Source organism: Lepisma saccharinum, chromosome 29 (genome assembly GCF_977018435.1).
Source record: "Lepisma saccharinum chromosome 29, izLepSacc3.1, whole genome shotgun sequence".
NCBI classification, from domain to species: Eukaryota; Metazoa; Arthropoda; class Insecta; order Zygentoma; family Lepismatidae; genus Lepisma; species Lepisma saccharinum.
This window is the reverse complement of record NC_139257.1, coordinates 36871273-36885499: the sequence shown is the minus strand read 5'-3', so window position 1 is coordinate 36885499 and position 14227 is coordinate 36871273. Positions and strand designations below refer to the sequence as shown.

The 14227-nt window shown below is 43.9% G+C and overlaps 1 protein-coding gene across 1 annotated transcript in view; it reads right to left on the bottom strand.

Annotated features, from left to right (window-relative positions):
- Nucleotides 1–4557: 4557 nt before the first annotated feature.
- The window catches only part of alpha-Man-IIb (alpha-Mannosidase class II b), a 463611-nt gene continuing 453941 nt past the window's right edge, over nucleotides 4558–14227 (bottom strand). The window contains exon 5 of the mRNA XM_083114244.1: nucleotides 4558–7730. Within this exon, the coding sequence (XP_082970370.1) occupies nucleotides 5089–7730 (2642 nt within the window). The 3' untranslated portion in view covers nucleotides 4558–5088. The remainder of the gene's footprint in view (nucleotides 7731–14227) is intronic.

Below are 14227 nucleotides of genomic sequence, written 5' to 3'. Positions count from 1 at the left end.
TCCCCCTTATTCACCCGATCTTGCTCCATCAGACTTTCATCTCTTCCCTAACCTCAAAAAGCTTTGTGCGGTGTGCATTATCAGTGTGATGATGACGTCATCAGTGCTGTGGGTGACTATTTTGCAAGCCTTGAGGAAAGCTTTTATGAGACTGGTATAAAAGCACTGCGGAAGCGTTGGCAAAAATGTGTGGACCTACAGGAAGACTACGTTAGGCTTGCTACTTATGGGACACCCCTCGTATAACGGCATGTAGGCTATTAATTACCTAGCTTATGTCTACACTCAGTCCATGGAAACAAGCGAACGGAAACAAGTCTCTCTCTACGCAGGTAGTGACTCGAGAGGGTTCGACCAATGAAAACGTAAGAGGGAAAGTGAGTGCATGGAGGGGAAAGGTTCCTTCCTTGCTCCGCCCACTCGTTTTCTACCCTTCTCTGTTATGCGCGGCCTTGCTACACACATTCCATACAGAGTGTAGATAAGATCACTAAATTTTGCATCGGAACAGCTGTCCCACGAAAGAAACAAAAGTAAACATAAAAATGTTTATGGATACCAGAAAGGTTATTAGCTGGCGGAGTGGTTAGCACAGCGCACTGCGACGCCAGGTGTTCCTCGGGTTCGCATCACTGCCTGGACGTGGGTGATCCTTATGAGTGTGCCTTCATTAAATTCATCACTCATCGTCTCGGTTAACAAAAAGTGTTATAAAAGCATAGTAAAATTAAATTGAATCAAGGTTTGTTAGGTCCAGATGATGAAAATAAAAGTCTCTGATCATTATTTTTTATTAGTATTATTAGACGCACTGTCAACGCAGAGTTGAATAGTTACAATCAACACTATGCAATGAAAACTAAAGTGGAAAACCGTCCGCTGTGATCCCAGCTCGGTGAGATTGGTCATTTGCAGATGGATGTCCTCCTTTAATCCACAACGCTGCATACTTCCGGTAGGGAAGTCCTTGATGACTGAACAATTAATGGACACGAATGATTTTCAATTGCGTTCTATATATACCGGGTGGCCAGAATTCAAATTACCCAACTCAGAGCCAACTGAAGCCTGTTTAAGGCATCGTAGAACTCTGAAATTTGGTGAATCCACTCTGCAGACCATGAGGAAGAGGATGGCGATAAAAAAAATAGTCCAATTTTCCGCCACCAGGTTGAAATGTGGCGCTGTACTTCCATGATGGGTTATAATAATGACGTAAACTGCTCCAATTCGTTATGGATTTGCCTTTACCTTGCAATAAACGAGATATTATTTTCCCGCAACTTCCAGCCACTAACAAATGTCTTTCTAATTAATAACTCAGCTAAATCACTTAACGTGAGTGCTGAACAAAAGTTCGGAAGTGATCACCATGCCATTGAATAAGAAAGAACGTGCATTGCTTGTGAAGTTGTTTTATCAGAATGGTAGTAATATTGCTGGCACGCATACTGAACACTGCTGTACTGGCAGAAATCAACAATAAAGATTTGTACACCTGACTTATATTTTGCAATATTCATTATTACAGCGCCACATTTCAAACTGGTGACGGAAAATTGTACTTTTTTTTATCGCCATCCTCTTCCCCATGGTCTGCATTGTGGATTCACCAAATTTCAGAGTTCTACAATGCCTCAAACAGGCTACAGAGGGCTCGGAGTTGGGTAACTTTCATTCTGGCCACCCCCGTACCTATGTACTAGGCAGATCGGAAAGTAACGCACAATATTATTTTTCTCCCCAGATATTGCAGCTGGAATGCTGAAATTGCACGACGAGAGAGTTTGAAGTTTGCACTACAGAGGGTATTTTTTTTTCCTGTGCAGCTCTAGCGAGAGAAGCCTGAATTACGAAACAAACATGGCGCGCATGTTACTGTCGTCCACGTGTGAAGAGCAGCGAAGTGTGGTTCGATTTTTGTGGGCCAAAGGGCATACACCGCGTGGAATTCACAGGGACATGCGTGGCATGTATGGGGACGCCTGTCTGGACCAAGCAGGCCTCTATGGAGTGGAAACATGCTGGTTCCCCAGTACGACAAACATTCAAAGTGACTCAATCTGCTAGGAAAGTGCTTGTGACAGTGTTCTGGGACATGTTTGTTGTGTTATTGGTGGACTTTGCTGAAAACGGGACCACTGTGAATGCTGCAGCCTACATTAAAACTTTGGTTAGGTTGCGTCGTGCCCTTCGTGACAAACGCCGCAACATTCATGCTGATGGTGTCAAACTTCTTCATGACAATGCCCGTCCCCATGTTGCTGCTCCTGTTCGTGAGAAACTCACCGAATTTGGGTGGGAGATGCTCCAGCATCCACCATACAGTCCGGACCTGGCACCGTCGGACTTTCATCTGTTTGGTCCCATGAAGAAATTCCTGGCCGGCCAACACTTTGCGACAGATGCGGAAGTGAAATCAGCAGTCCGCAGATGGCTATACTGCAACCAAACGGACTTCTACGAACAGGGCATATTGAAACTGGTACCACGATGGGAGAAATGTGTTGAGAAACTTGGCGACTATGTAGAAAAGTAGGTCAAATATGTCAGTTCATTTGTGATTTGTTTGGTTTTTGATACATATTAAACTTTTTGCGAAAAAAATTATTGTGCGTTACTTTCCGATCTGCCCACGTATTTGGTACGGTCAATAAATAGCCGGATTAATGCCGTGAAAAGCGACATAAACCGACAGAGCGATGAAACTTACGGGATATGTAGGCCAGGCTGGGGTACGCCATATGTCTGCGAGACGAGTTCCAGACCGCGTCGCTAGGTGGCAGGGAAGGGAGGTTGTATATGTTCGATTTGCCTCCAAGGCGCCAGTCAGTCATTCAGTGAGTTGAGTCATGGCGTTCACAGTGTCAGGTGCCACAAAGAAGGCTCAGCGATCCGTGATATAGTGGCAACGGACGAGATCTTGCTCAGCCGGTATACGCCAAAGAGTAAACGCGACAGCAAGAACGGAAACAAGGAAAGCAGACAACTCGACTTTCTTCGCAAGGTGACGTTCGTGTTTTTCTTTGATCATCGTGGTCCACTTCTCGGTCGCTTCCTCCGGTAGGGTGAGAAAATGAACGTTATGACTCCTCACGGAATGACTCCACTTATTCTGCCATTTATATCATCTGCGAATCACGTTTGCTTGAATTCTGCACTGGAATGATCTCGGATTTTAATATTATAATATGAAAGTATAAAACATGTACATAAATATGTAACAATAATTGATAAAATATATACCTAAATATGTATTATCAAAAGTATATGTAGTTACTTAGGTAGTATCAAAGAATATGAATTATACATATACACAACCTCTCTTCACTGCTAGTGCTGCCACCTAGCGACGCGGTTTGGAACTCGTCTCGCAGACATGTGGCGTACCCCAACCTGGCCTACATATCCCGTAAGTTTCATCGCTCTGTCACTTTATGTCGCTTTTTCACGCCATTAATCTTGTTATTTATTGACCGTACCAAATAGTTAAGAAATGGTGTACTATATGCTGTTTATCGCCATTTTATTTGAAGGGGATAAAACATCCATGGCAAGAATAAAGAAATCTTCAGCTGGCATCAACTTTTTTGTGGGGATAAGAATCCTCCGGCATCCCCACGCTGATCCATCATCAACCATATTCACGATTAGCCAATAGTGGCAGAAAAGCGAAGGAAAATTAACTAAATCAACCAAGTGAACCGTATGTCGCTTCGGTCAGGAAGCTCCTTGAAAGATTGTACAGTCACGTACACTTCTTGGTTGTAACAATCCCATTGAAAGCTAATTGTATCGTTAAAACCCAGAAGTGTCCGTGACTGTACATGCCTGTACCATACTTCGTCTCCTTGCCTACAACCAGTGATGTGCCGTAGACTATAAGTTTACGTCTATATGCGTTGTCTACTCGTAATCTACGCGTAGATTACATTGGGTTGTAGTTTACATAGACTACGTAGACAATCTAAAGTGCATTAAAATTAATTTTCAAGGGTTTCATGAAAGGAAAGTGACATTTTCAACTGTATTGGTTCCTAACGAAATGAAAATAATTCTACTTACAACATTTTTTTTTCTCTTCTATTATCAACTATGAAGGAAGATAAATAGTATGCAAAAAACAACAACAGATGGCAGTCGTGAGGCAAGAGTGGTCTTCTTCCCATAAAACACTAGAATATTTCCTATATTAGGTATCTTCCTAGGTGAGAAATTGTTCGAATTTGGATGAAAGAGTATGAAAAGTTCTCCTGACACATCAGCAACTGTTACGCAGTATAATATTCTTTTTATTCCACGGCGCGCCTTGCTAAGTTATCACCTTTCGCCATGTTGTTTACATAGATTACGTAATCTACGTCTATAAAATAGTATACGTGTAGAATGTAGACTATCGTTGTTTACGCATAGACGCACATCACTGCCTACAACTGCATTATTCTGACTCTTTAAGTTTATAAATAAATTAAAATTGAAAAAGAGAACTTACCAAGAACCTGTCATGAAACCAACAGCAGCTCGCTTACTTCACAAGAAAAATAACTATTTAACAAATTAAGATTTGGTAACACTTTAATAACAACTATAAAGTGACAAAGACATCTTGATTCAACAAGATTCACCCTTTTTTATTATTCTTTGTATACCTGTGCAACCCTTAACCCTTTGTCGTATTTTAAACAATGTTCCTGGAATAGAAAAGGGGAAGTCCAGTTATAAGGGCTACATTAAACCCTGTCCACACTGTTATTTCTTCCTTGCTGTCACATGTATGATATTAAAGACAATGATATGAACATATGGACACGGATCCTGAATACAATTCAGGAGCATATAAAACGTCATTAGACCTCATGTCACAATATGTGGCACTATTGTCTACATTTCCTCTTCTTTTTATAAAAGCTCGTTTGTGTTTTTTTTACAATTTTTATAATAAAAGTTTAAATATTTTTTTAATAATAAGAATCTGCCCTTCTATACAAAATACTATGGTCGTAATGGGGTTGGGGTCTGTACACGTCAGGGGAATTTTTTTCTCAGTCCTATTTAGTCCGATAAAAAGTTCTACTGTGTCCATTTTTATCACAGCACAAACGTGAGGTTCAATGTTGCAAGCTCCATGGCCTGAAGTTGAACTTCATCTAGGGATTTGTATGTCTCTAGGGAGTGCAGTCCTGTTAGGGAGGTTCGCGTTATGGACCCCAGGTGCACGTTTCGGAATAACGTTCGCTTGTGGAGGGTCCCGGTTTCGAGCCCACACTGTGGAAGCTTCGAGGGAATGTCACAGCTGTAGCCCTGCTTCTGCAGTATCATGAGGGCCGACGCAGACGGGAACTGGGTGTACGTCGGGTCGGAGATGGTACGCAGATTCAGCAGGTGGGTGTCGCACGGGAATGGCTTGGTCAGGAGGTCGACGCGTCTGTGGAGGTCCTGGGAGGCGTCTTCCAGCACGTACAGGTTGGCCGGGTACAGCAGGCTGTTGGAGAGGTAGTTGGCGAACAGGCTGGGCCGAGAGTACTGCTCCGAAGGTTTCATTTGGTCTTCCAGCAGGAGCCAGAACTTGGAGAGAGTCCTCTTGTTGTCCACGACGCCTTCTCCCATCCCCCTGGAGTCGTCGTACAGCATCCGCCGATCTATCATCACCTCCAGCCACCCTGGCTGCCAAGCGGCCGCCCCCTGAGCGTGGTTGACCAATAGGCTGAGGCGTCTTCCGGAGTCCTGAATGTACGCCATGGTGGTGATTGGGAAATAGTTGCCTTCGATACCGATCCTCTCGACCTTCACGCGCCTCTGCATCTGGAACCCGTTGAGATCGGAGTAGAACTCCGGAACATCCCCGTTGCTAATGTCGGTCACAAACCTCATAAAGAGCTCCGTCTCACGATACTTGGGCGGCGTGTCGAAGTCTATTATATTCTCCATGTAGATGCCTTCGCTCAGCGGTCCCGCGACGTGGTATATCCTGATGGTGTGCTGAAGGACCTTCTTGTACATGACGCTCAACTCGGACGCGATTGGTCCAGAGGTGATGAGAATCTCCTGGGTTCCGTCCTGCAGGATCTCGTGCTCCTTGTCGCGAGAGTAAGGGTCGGGCATGAAGAGGTATGCGCCGCTGTGGAACTGCGCAGACTCGTAAGCGGCAAACTGGAGTCCGCACTGGGTGGTCTTCCCCGAGGACTTCTTGGTGATGGCCTTCAGGAACCCGGTGGGACCGTCGAAGAGGAGTTTCATCTTGTGGTTCTCCAGTTGAATGTCACCTGACTGCATCCCCTTGACCTCGAACGGCGACACGAAGCTGGCATCATCTTTCTTGTTGCAAGAGCTGCAATAGATGACGGCCCGAGTGTCGAGGCTCTTCACGGAGGTTCTCTCCAGCTGAAACGTTACCAGGGAAAGCGGGGGAAGATCCGCAACGAACATCACCTCGTAGTCACCATGCACCATCTGCAACCCCTTGTCAGTTCTGTTCCAGACCGGGTTCACCTGGAACGGGATGGCGTTCCCTTCGCTGTCGAGGACCCTGATGTTGGGCGTCTGGGTCAGCACCCTTACCACGTCCTGTCGGTGCTGAGCTAGAGAGTTGAACACGACCACCCTCTTGGGCTCGTTCGTGGGTATGACGATCGGCATCTTCCTGGGCAGCTTCTCGTACGATTCGCGGTCGAAATCAGGCAGGAGGAACGTGGTGAGCTGTTCCTTGGGCATGCTGCGGAGATCTTTGGAGAGCAGCACGCCGGCGCTGCGTGACTGTATCAGCATCGTGCTCTGGATGCCGTCGAAAAGCTTCAGCGCGTAGTCGTGCATCACGAAGCTCTTGGATGTCCCGGTGATGGCATCGTGGTGCTGAAAGAGCGCCAGGTTCTGTCTAGCGCGCACGAGCTTCTCGTAGTCGCTGACCAGGACTTGCATCGTCTTGTTGAATCCTTGCTCCCTCGCACGGTTCAGAGCCAGGGTGTACAAGACCTCCGCGGATCTTAAGTTGGCCTCCAGCTCCCTGTCCAAGATCTTCCAGTAGGGACGAGTGGTGAAGTAGCCGCTCCAGTAGGCCGGCCTGCCTTCCGAGAATATATCCGAGTACACGAAGAAGTCTCCACGCAAAGTCTGCATGGAGAGCATACGCTCCTTCACGGCTTTGAAGTAGTCACCCGGAGTGCCGAAGGAGATCTCCGCATTGTACTGCTTGTTCTGGTTGATGAAGTTAAAGAGCTTCTGGTAATTCTTGTACTGCTGGTCCCACTCTTTGTCGTGGTCGTACCGGAAGTCGTCGCCGATCGGCATGAGGACCACATTGTGCGGGAAGAGCGATCCGGTCCTGCCGTACTGCTCCAGCAGGAGTTCCGCCTTCTCCTTGACATTGCTGTCGTCGATGGGCACCGACTTGACCGAGTACTCCGTGTACTCCCCGGGAATCTTCCTGAAGTCGAAATTGAGGCACACTTGTGGATGGGGCCCGCAGGAGTGCTTGATGGAGTAAATGTCGAAGGGTTCATTGTGGACGAAGAGGTCCGTTCTTCCGCTGTCGTCCCAGTTCTGCCTCCACAGGAAATCCCCCATCTGCTGCTCTGCCAGCCACTGCTTCCAGGCGTAATGTATCCTCTGTATGACGGCTCCGGAGATTCCGGATCCTTTCAGGAGGTAGGGAACGGTGGCTCCGTGTCCGAAGGGGTCTATGGACCATCCAGATTGAGGTGTGATACCCAGGTTGTTCTTCACCCATTGATGACCTGCAAGAAAGAATAAGGTTCCATGTACACAACTGTCTTCATGATAAAACAACATAACATTCAAGACACGAAGCGACAATTGACAGGAAACCTGTTAGGGAGATTTCATACCGAAGCCACAAGCGACAGGCAACAAACCAATCAAGAGCAATATTTCACACTGGACAGGCCACACAGGCCTGGCTTCGATTGGTGAAATCCTCAAGCGACAAGTGTCGCTTCTCGCTTCGGTGTGAAATCTCCCTTAGAGTAACCAACTGTCCACAATGCATATAAGAGATTAAAAATATTCCAGTTTTTCACCATCCACCGCGGATATAGAAGTACCAATTCGTGTATACGGCCAGGTGCCACAAACCCTTTTTAAGCAATACGCAGAACAGAAGAGTTTATTGCAAGATTTCGTAGCGGAGTGGTTATAATGTACCAGAATGCCAGGATCCTAGGTTCGAATCTTGGTCAATGCATGGAATTTTGATTGAACTTGTTCTTCATCTACTTCATCATTTGTGCTTATCGTGGTTATTAAGCTAGAGGGCTAAAACCGAAAAAATACAAAAATACAAAACAATAATCACTTTCGCTTGGCTAATCGCGAAGACGAGGCTGAGTGATTATATGATGAAGGAACACTAACAAAGAACAACCATGCCAAGACCGAGATTCGAACCCGAGAACCCTCATCGTAGCGTGCTGTTCTAACCAGATACCAACAATGTTTTTTTAAAAACATGTTTCATAGCCAAACATTGGACATGTTTATCCCTATGCGTGTGTGCGAATGAGCGTCAACTTGTGATGGTGTTTACATTAAAGCGAGTTCGTTGTTTCTGGCTGGATGCGAGACGTCGTTAATTGCCAACATAAGAAAGGAAACCGATAGAGAATGGAGAGAAAATAAGCAAAAAGGAATGAGAGAAAAAGCGAAAAGTTCAAAGAGAGAACGACAAAGAAGAAGAAGGGTAAAGATCGTGAGGGACGAAAGGGACACGACGAAGGAAAAATAATTTGCGACATCTTTGCATACTTCCCTATTCCTCCTTCAGTCTCGTTTTTGTGTTAGTTTTCTATGATAATTACAAAATCTGAGTAGTCGTACAAACAGCGTGTCACTGAAAGATTACTAAATCCATTGAGCATTTATATATATATATATATATATATATATATATATATATATATATATAAAAGAGTGTCTCAACCTTCAAAGTCAGTATTGAAGTAAATGGAGTACTTCCCTCTCTCTCTAATGCATGAGTTTTGCCAATAGCTCTGTCCTTCTCTACCACCGATGCGTCGCCAGATGTTACAAAATTTACAAAATGTAAAAGTCAAAAATTTCAAACAGTGAAATCATTATCCTGTAGAGTTTTTTATGCTCTATTTAATGACGGCATTATAAAACCTGTCATAAATTCATGTGATCTGAAATTTCCGTAATTATGGAATTTTGCAAAACGCTTAATTTTTTTCTAGTAAATACTTCAAAAGCCATAAATATCAAACCGCTTGAACAACTTCGCCAGTTTTTTTTCTATGGGATCTATGGTGTTTGTAGATATGATATTCTTCGCCTGAGTGAATTAATTTGCTTACGAGGATAATTATATATATATAAAGTAAAGTGTTCCCCTGTGCATAGCACCACGCCATGAAGGCGTATAGGGGGTGTGGGGGTAACGCCCCACACTTTCTTGATCCGGTCGTGAGTTGGGGTGATGTGATCAGCATCACGCCCCTAACCGCCTTTACCCCCCAGGGTTTCCCCCAGGTACCCATGTTATTCGACGCTGGGTGGGCGCCGGGGCCGCTTTCACCGTTAGAAAAGTTCCCGGATTTGAACCGGCCGGGGATCGAACCCGGGACCTTGAGCATGGTAGTCAGACGCGTTACCGACTGAGCCACCGCGGCCACTTAATATATATATATATATATATATATATATATATATATATATATATATATATATATATATATATATATATATATATATATATATATATATATATATATACTTTGGATATTTTGTATAAATCATCAGACCGTAACACGAAAACGTTGGTTAGCGAGAAATTTTTCGGTTTGTCGCGATACACGTGCAGACCAAGCGAGAAAAGTGTTGACCATTGTTTGAAGTTATTTTTAGAATGCATTGTTACTCCACAGCACCGTTATTTATTCCGCAATCGTAGTTTGTTTATGCAGGCTGTCTCGCGTATCAAATTCATCGCTCCACCAAGGTTACAATTCGTATCAATCCCTAAGATTATATGTTTATTTTATTTAAGTCTCTCTGAACGCTTCACGTTGACCAGGGCATTCACTTGTTTTTCTCAGTTGTCTCAAGCCTCTGAGGCATGTTTACAATGCATTGTGTTGTGCCATGCAAACCTCCTGACCATTCAGGAAACAGGTAATACTTCTGGTTATAGAGTCAGCGGTTTTGCATGGTGGCAATTAATTACACGATTCGGCATAGAGGAAGAGCTCGATGGCCTAGTAATATAGAGGTGAGACAAGCTGAGAGGGGACTGACTTTTGGGATTGAGTTGAGAGAGAAGAGGTGGTCAGCAAGGCAGTAGGTCAGAAGTGGAACGACGCTTTGGTCGACGAATTTGAGAAGCTCACAGAGGACTCCAATAAAATAAACATATAATCTTAGGGATTGATACGAATTCAGTTGCAGGCATTTGCCCCGGTTCGTAGGAAGTGCAGTGTGCTTTATTTTCCGGAAAAAAAATATATCTTAATGTTTGTTTTTGTATTTATTTAATTCTGTTTATGTAAAAGATACAACATTCAACGAAAGAAGTAACAATAGTTGCGTCGTGTATTACACATATAATGCAAATGTAAAGTGGTAAATAGTTTCGTCGAAATATAAACATTTACATGCAAATCTTGAGGTAACTATCGCTTTTTTTTTTCAAAATGCATCAAATACATAGATTTTGATGATTTTCTATACGATATTAAGGAAATAAATTTGTCGCAATCATTAGCGATTAACAGCGACTCGATGCTCCTCCGTTTGTTGAACTGGCAACGCCGCGCTCCATTTAACACATACTGACTTTTAAGGTTGAGACGCTCTATAGTAGTTATATTGGCAACTATTAGAGAAAAGTAAACTTATTTTCCGATCATCCCTAGCGTTATTAGATCCACCATTTTCCGAACGGGCCCATATATAGGAATGGAAGGGGAGAGGAAATCGGTAACATACCCCCTCCCCCTCTCCAAAATCCGGAAAAAACGAATAAGCCCTATGAAAGTTTCGTAACTCTCCTTCACATTGCTATTGAGCAACGTGAGGCTGGACTTGAACAACGGGGAGACTGGAAACCAAGCAGCTCCGTTTACGGATGCTGGGGAAAGGAAAGGGGGAAAGAGGGGGAGGGGAGAACGAGAAAGATCTCAAATTTCGCTTGTTTTTTCCTCGGAGGAACGTTGTTCGCATTGCCACATGGCCGTTTCCCAGGGACCTTTGTTTGGGCCTCTCAGCACGTGTAAATATTGTCCTTCGAAAACCAACAAGAGAACGAACAGCTTCCCACTTCGGCATCAGTATCTATGGCAATCGCAGAACAGTGTTGCCAATCTCGGCAATGAGCCAGTGTTGCCAACTTTCTCTTTGGGAAGGAATCACAGTGACTTTTGTGCCGATTTCCCCTATTTAACAGCGTACAATACCCTTACAATGGAATTGAACCCTATTTAACAACCGTACAATACCCTTACAATGGAATTGAACCCTATTTAACAACCGTACAATACCCTTACAATGGAATTGAACCCTATTTAACAACCGTACAATACCCTTACAATGGAATTGAACCCTATTTAACAACCGTACAATACCCTTACAATGGAATTGTACCCTATTAAACAACCGTACAATACCCTTACAATGGAATTGAACCCTATTTAACAACCGTACAATACCCTTACAATGGAATTGTACCCTATTAAACAACCGTACAATACCCTTACAATGGAATTGAAACCTATTTAACAACCGTACAATACCCTTACAATGGAATTGTACCCTGAACTTATGGCTTCTTAGCGCGTGTGCTGACTACCGCACAACTGAATCTGGTACAGTGGGATCCATGAGTATTACCGTGTAAATGACTATTTTCATTAATGTTTCTCTTACACCCTGTGTGTTTTTAAGCAATGGATTCTTATGTATGATGGTGCAGAAGTTGTCAATAGCTTGTTCTGAGTTTTATTTTAATTGAAGCTATTATTGGGTCAAATGAAGTGCTGAACATGGTGATGGACAATTTGCACGGTAATACTCATGGATCCAACTGTACCAGTAGTTTTAGGTTCACATCCCGGGTTAGTCACTGACAACTGTGTCTAGATTTGTTGTTTGCGTCTGTAAGTCGTGCTATGTAATTATTACCTAGCTTGATGATTAATTGTAGTTTTTTTTTTTTTTACTTTTAACCATTGTTATTTAAAAGAGATTTACCAACGTTTCGGAGGCTGCATCTGCCTCCGTCTTCAGGGTAGCGTGTCTAAATGGTTACCTTGGAGGATTATTCTTAGTGGCCTAGGCTCCACCGCGTCCGTCGGTCACAGGGACCTCATATACGAAGTTGCCAGGTAGGATTAACAGTGGCCAGGCTTCACTTCTTAAGATGACCATGTCAAGGTCACGATCAAGGCTTCGTGTGGCACCGTTAGGTTTCCACCTTGATCACCGGGGACTGGACAGCCCCGGATTGCATGTTGACGTAAATCGGGGTTGGTGTGCAATGTGTATGAATAGTCTATAGAGACTGTCCAGTCCCCGGTGATCAAGGTGGAAACCTAAGGGTGCCACACGAAGCCTTGATCGTGACCTTGACATGGTCATCTTAAGAAGTGAAGCCTGGCCACTGTTAATCCTACCTGGCAACTTCGTATATGAGGTCCCTGTGACCGACTGACGCGGTGGAGCCTAGGCCACCAAGAATAATCCTCCAAGGTAACCATTTAGACACGCTACCCTGAAGACGGAGGCAGATGCAGCCTCCGAAACGTTGGTAAATTTCTTTTAAATAACAGTGGTTAAAAGTCCAAAAAAACTAGAATGAATAAATCACCACTGATTAGCTACAAAAAAGAATTGATGATTAATGTTTTAAATTATGGTTTTGTGTAAAAAATATGGTGCAGTATAAGGCGCGAGGCTAATGTGCGCTAATTCGAGTCTCCTGAAGGAAGCATATCAACTTTCTCGTAAGATTTCTGCTAGTGTATGGGGCCAGTGGCCATCTAGCATCGTGAGGAAATGGGGAGCTACGAATGAGCCGTGTAACCCGCTCTGGAAACCTACAACAACGACTAGGGGTTCGTGGTGCTGAACACACGCCACTCCGTAACTAATTGGATGATCTCCCACCGTGGGAGCGAAGCTGGCAGTCAGGCCCTGGCCCTCAAGAGCTGTTGCGCCACGGATTATTACATATAATTACAGTAAAACCTCGTTAATCCGAACTAATGTGGGGCATAAGTTGACCGGTTTAACGAAAGTCCGGATTGACTGAAATACCCTAAAAGAACAGTAGAAAGTTCATTAAAACTCCGTTTATAGCAACAAAACACGTTTATTATGGTGTATTTAAAGGGCATAGGCCTAAATACACTATACAGTACAGTACAAAGTCTGCGGGAAACAAAATTTCATCAGTGGTTGACTGCCTTTTCTTTGGTAAGCTCTCTTGTTGACTTCTAGCCACATTTAAAACCTTGCATTCTGCTTTCTATCCCTTTTTGCCTGTCCGGATTAAGCGAAGTCCGGATTAATGAGGTTTTACAGTATTTCTAAATTTCATTTGCGTGACTGCAGGAAAAGAAAATCTAATATAAAAAAATGATATTTTCACAATTCTATTCTCCATCTGGTACCTCTTCCTTCTCATTTTACCATTTTTTGAAAACGTACGAAAAATCATCTGCATATGATTTTTTTTGGCTGCTGAGTAAATGTAAAAGTCCCCAACAGGGGGCAGTGTTCTTCCATAACTTATTGAATGAGAAGATGTCCTGGTTAATAAGAAAAGGGTAATATTTAGGTTCCTGAGAAGTTGAACAATATCTGAGTATTCCAAACAAGCATCCTGCATCACATTATTTTAACACAATGATATGATTGTTTTTACATAATCGGTATAGCATAAGTGTAAATGTATATACATCATCCATACAAGAAAATTATAAAAGAGAGTGAAACAGCCTATATAGTACTGTGCGATGAAGGGAATGGGAATAGGGTCCTACATATTCTAGCTCTCGACCATTCTGGAGGCTCAGTCGGTAAAGCGTCTGACTACCATGCTCAAGGTCCCGGTTCGATCCCCGGCCGGTTCAAATCCGGGAACTTTTCTAACGATGGAAGCGGCCCCGGCGCCCACCCAGCGTCGAATAACAATGGGTAGCTGGGGGAAACCCTGGGGGGTAAAGGCGGTCAGGGGCGTGGTGCTGATCACATCACCCCC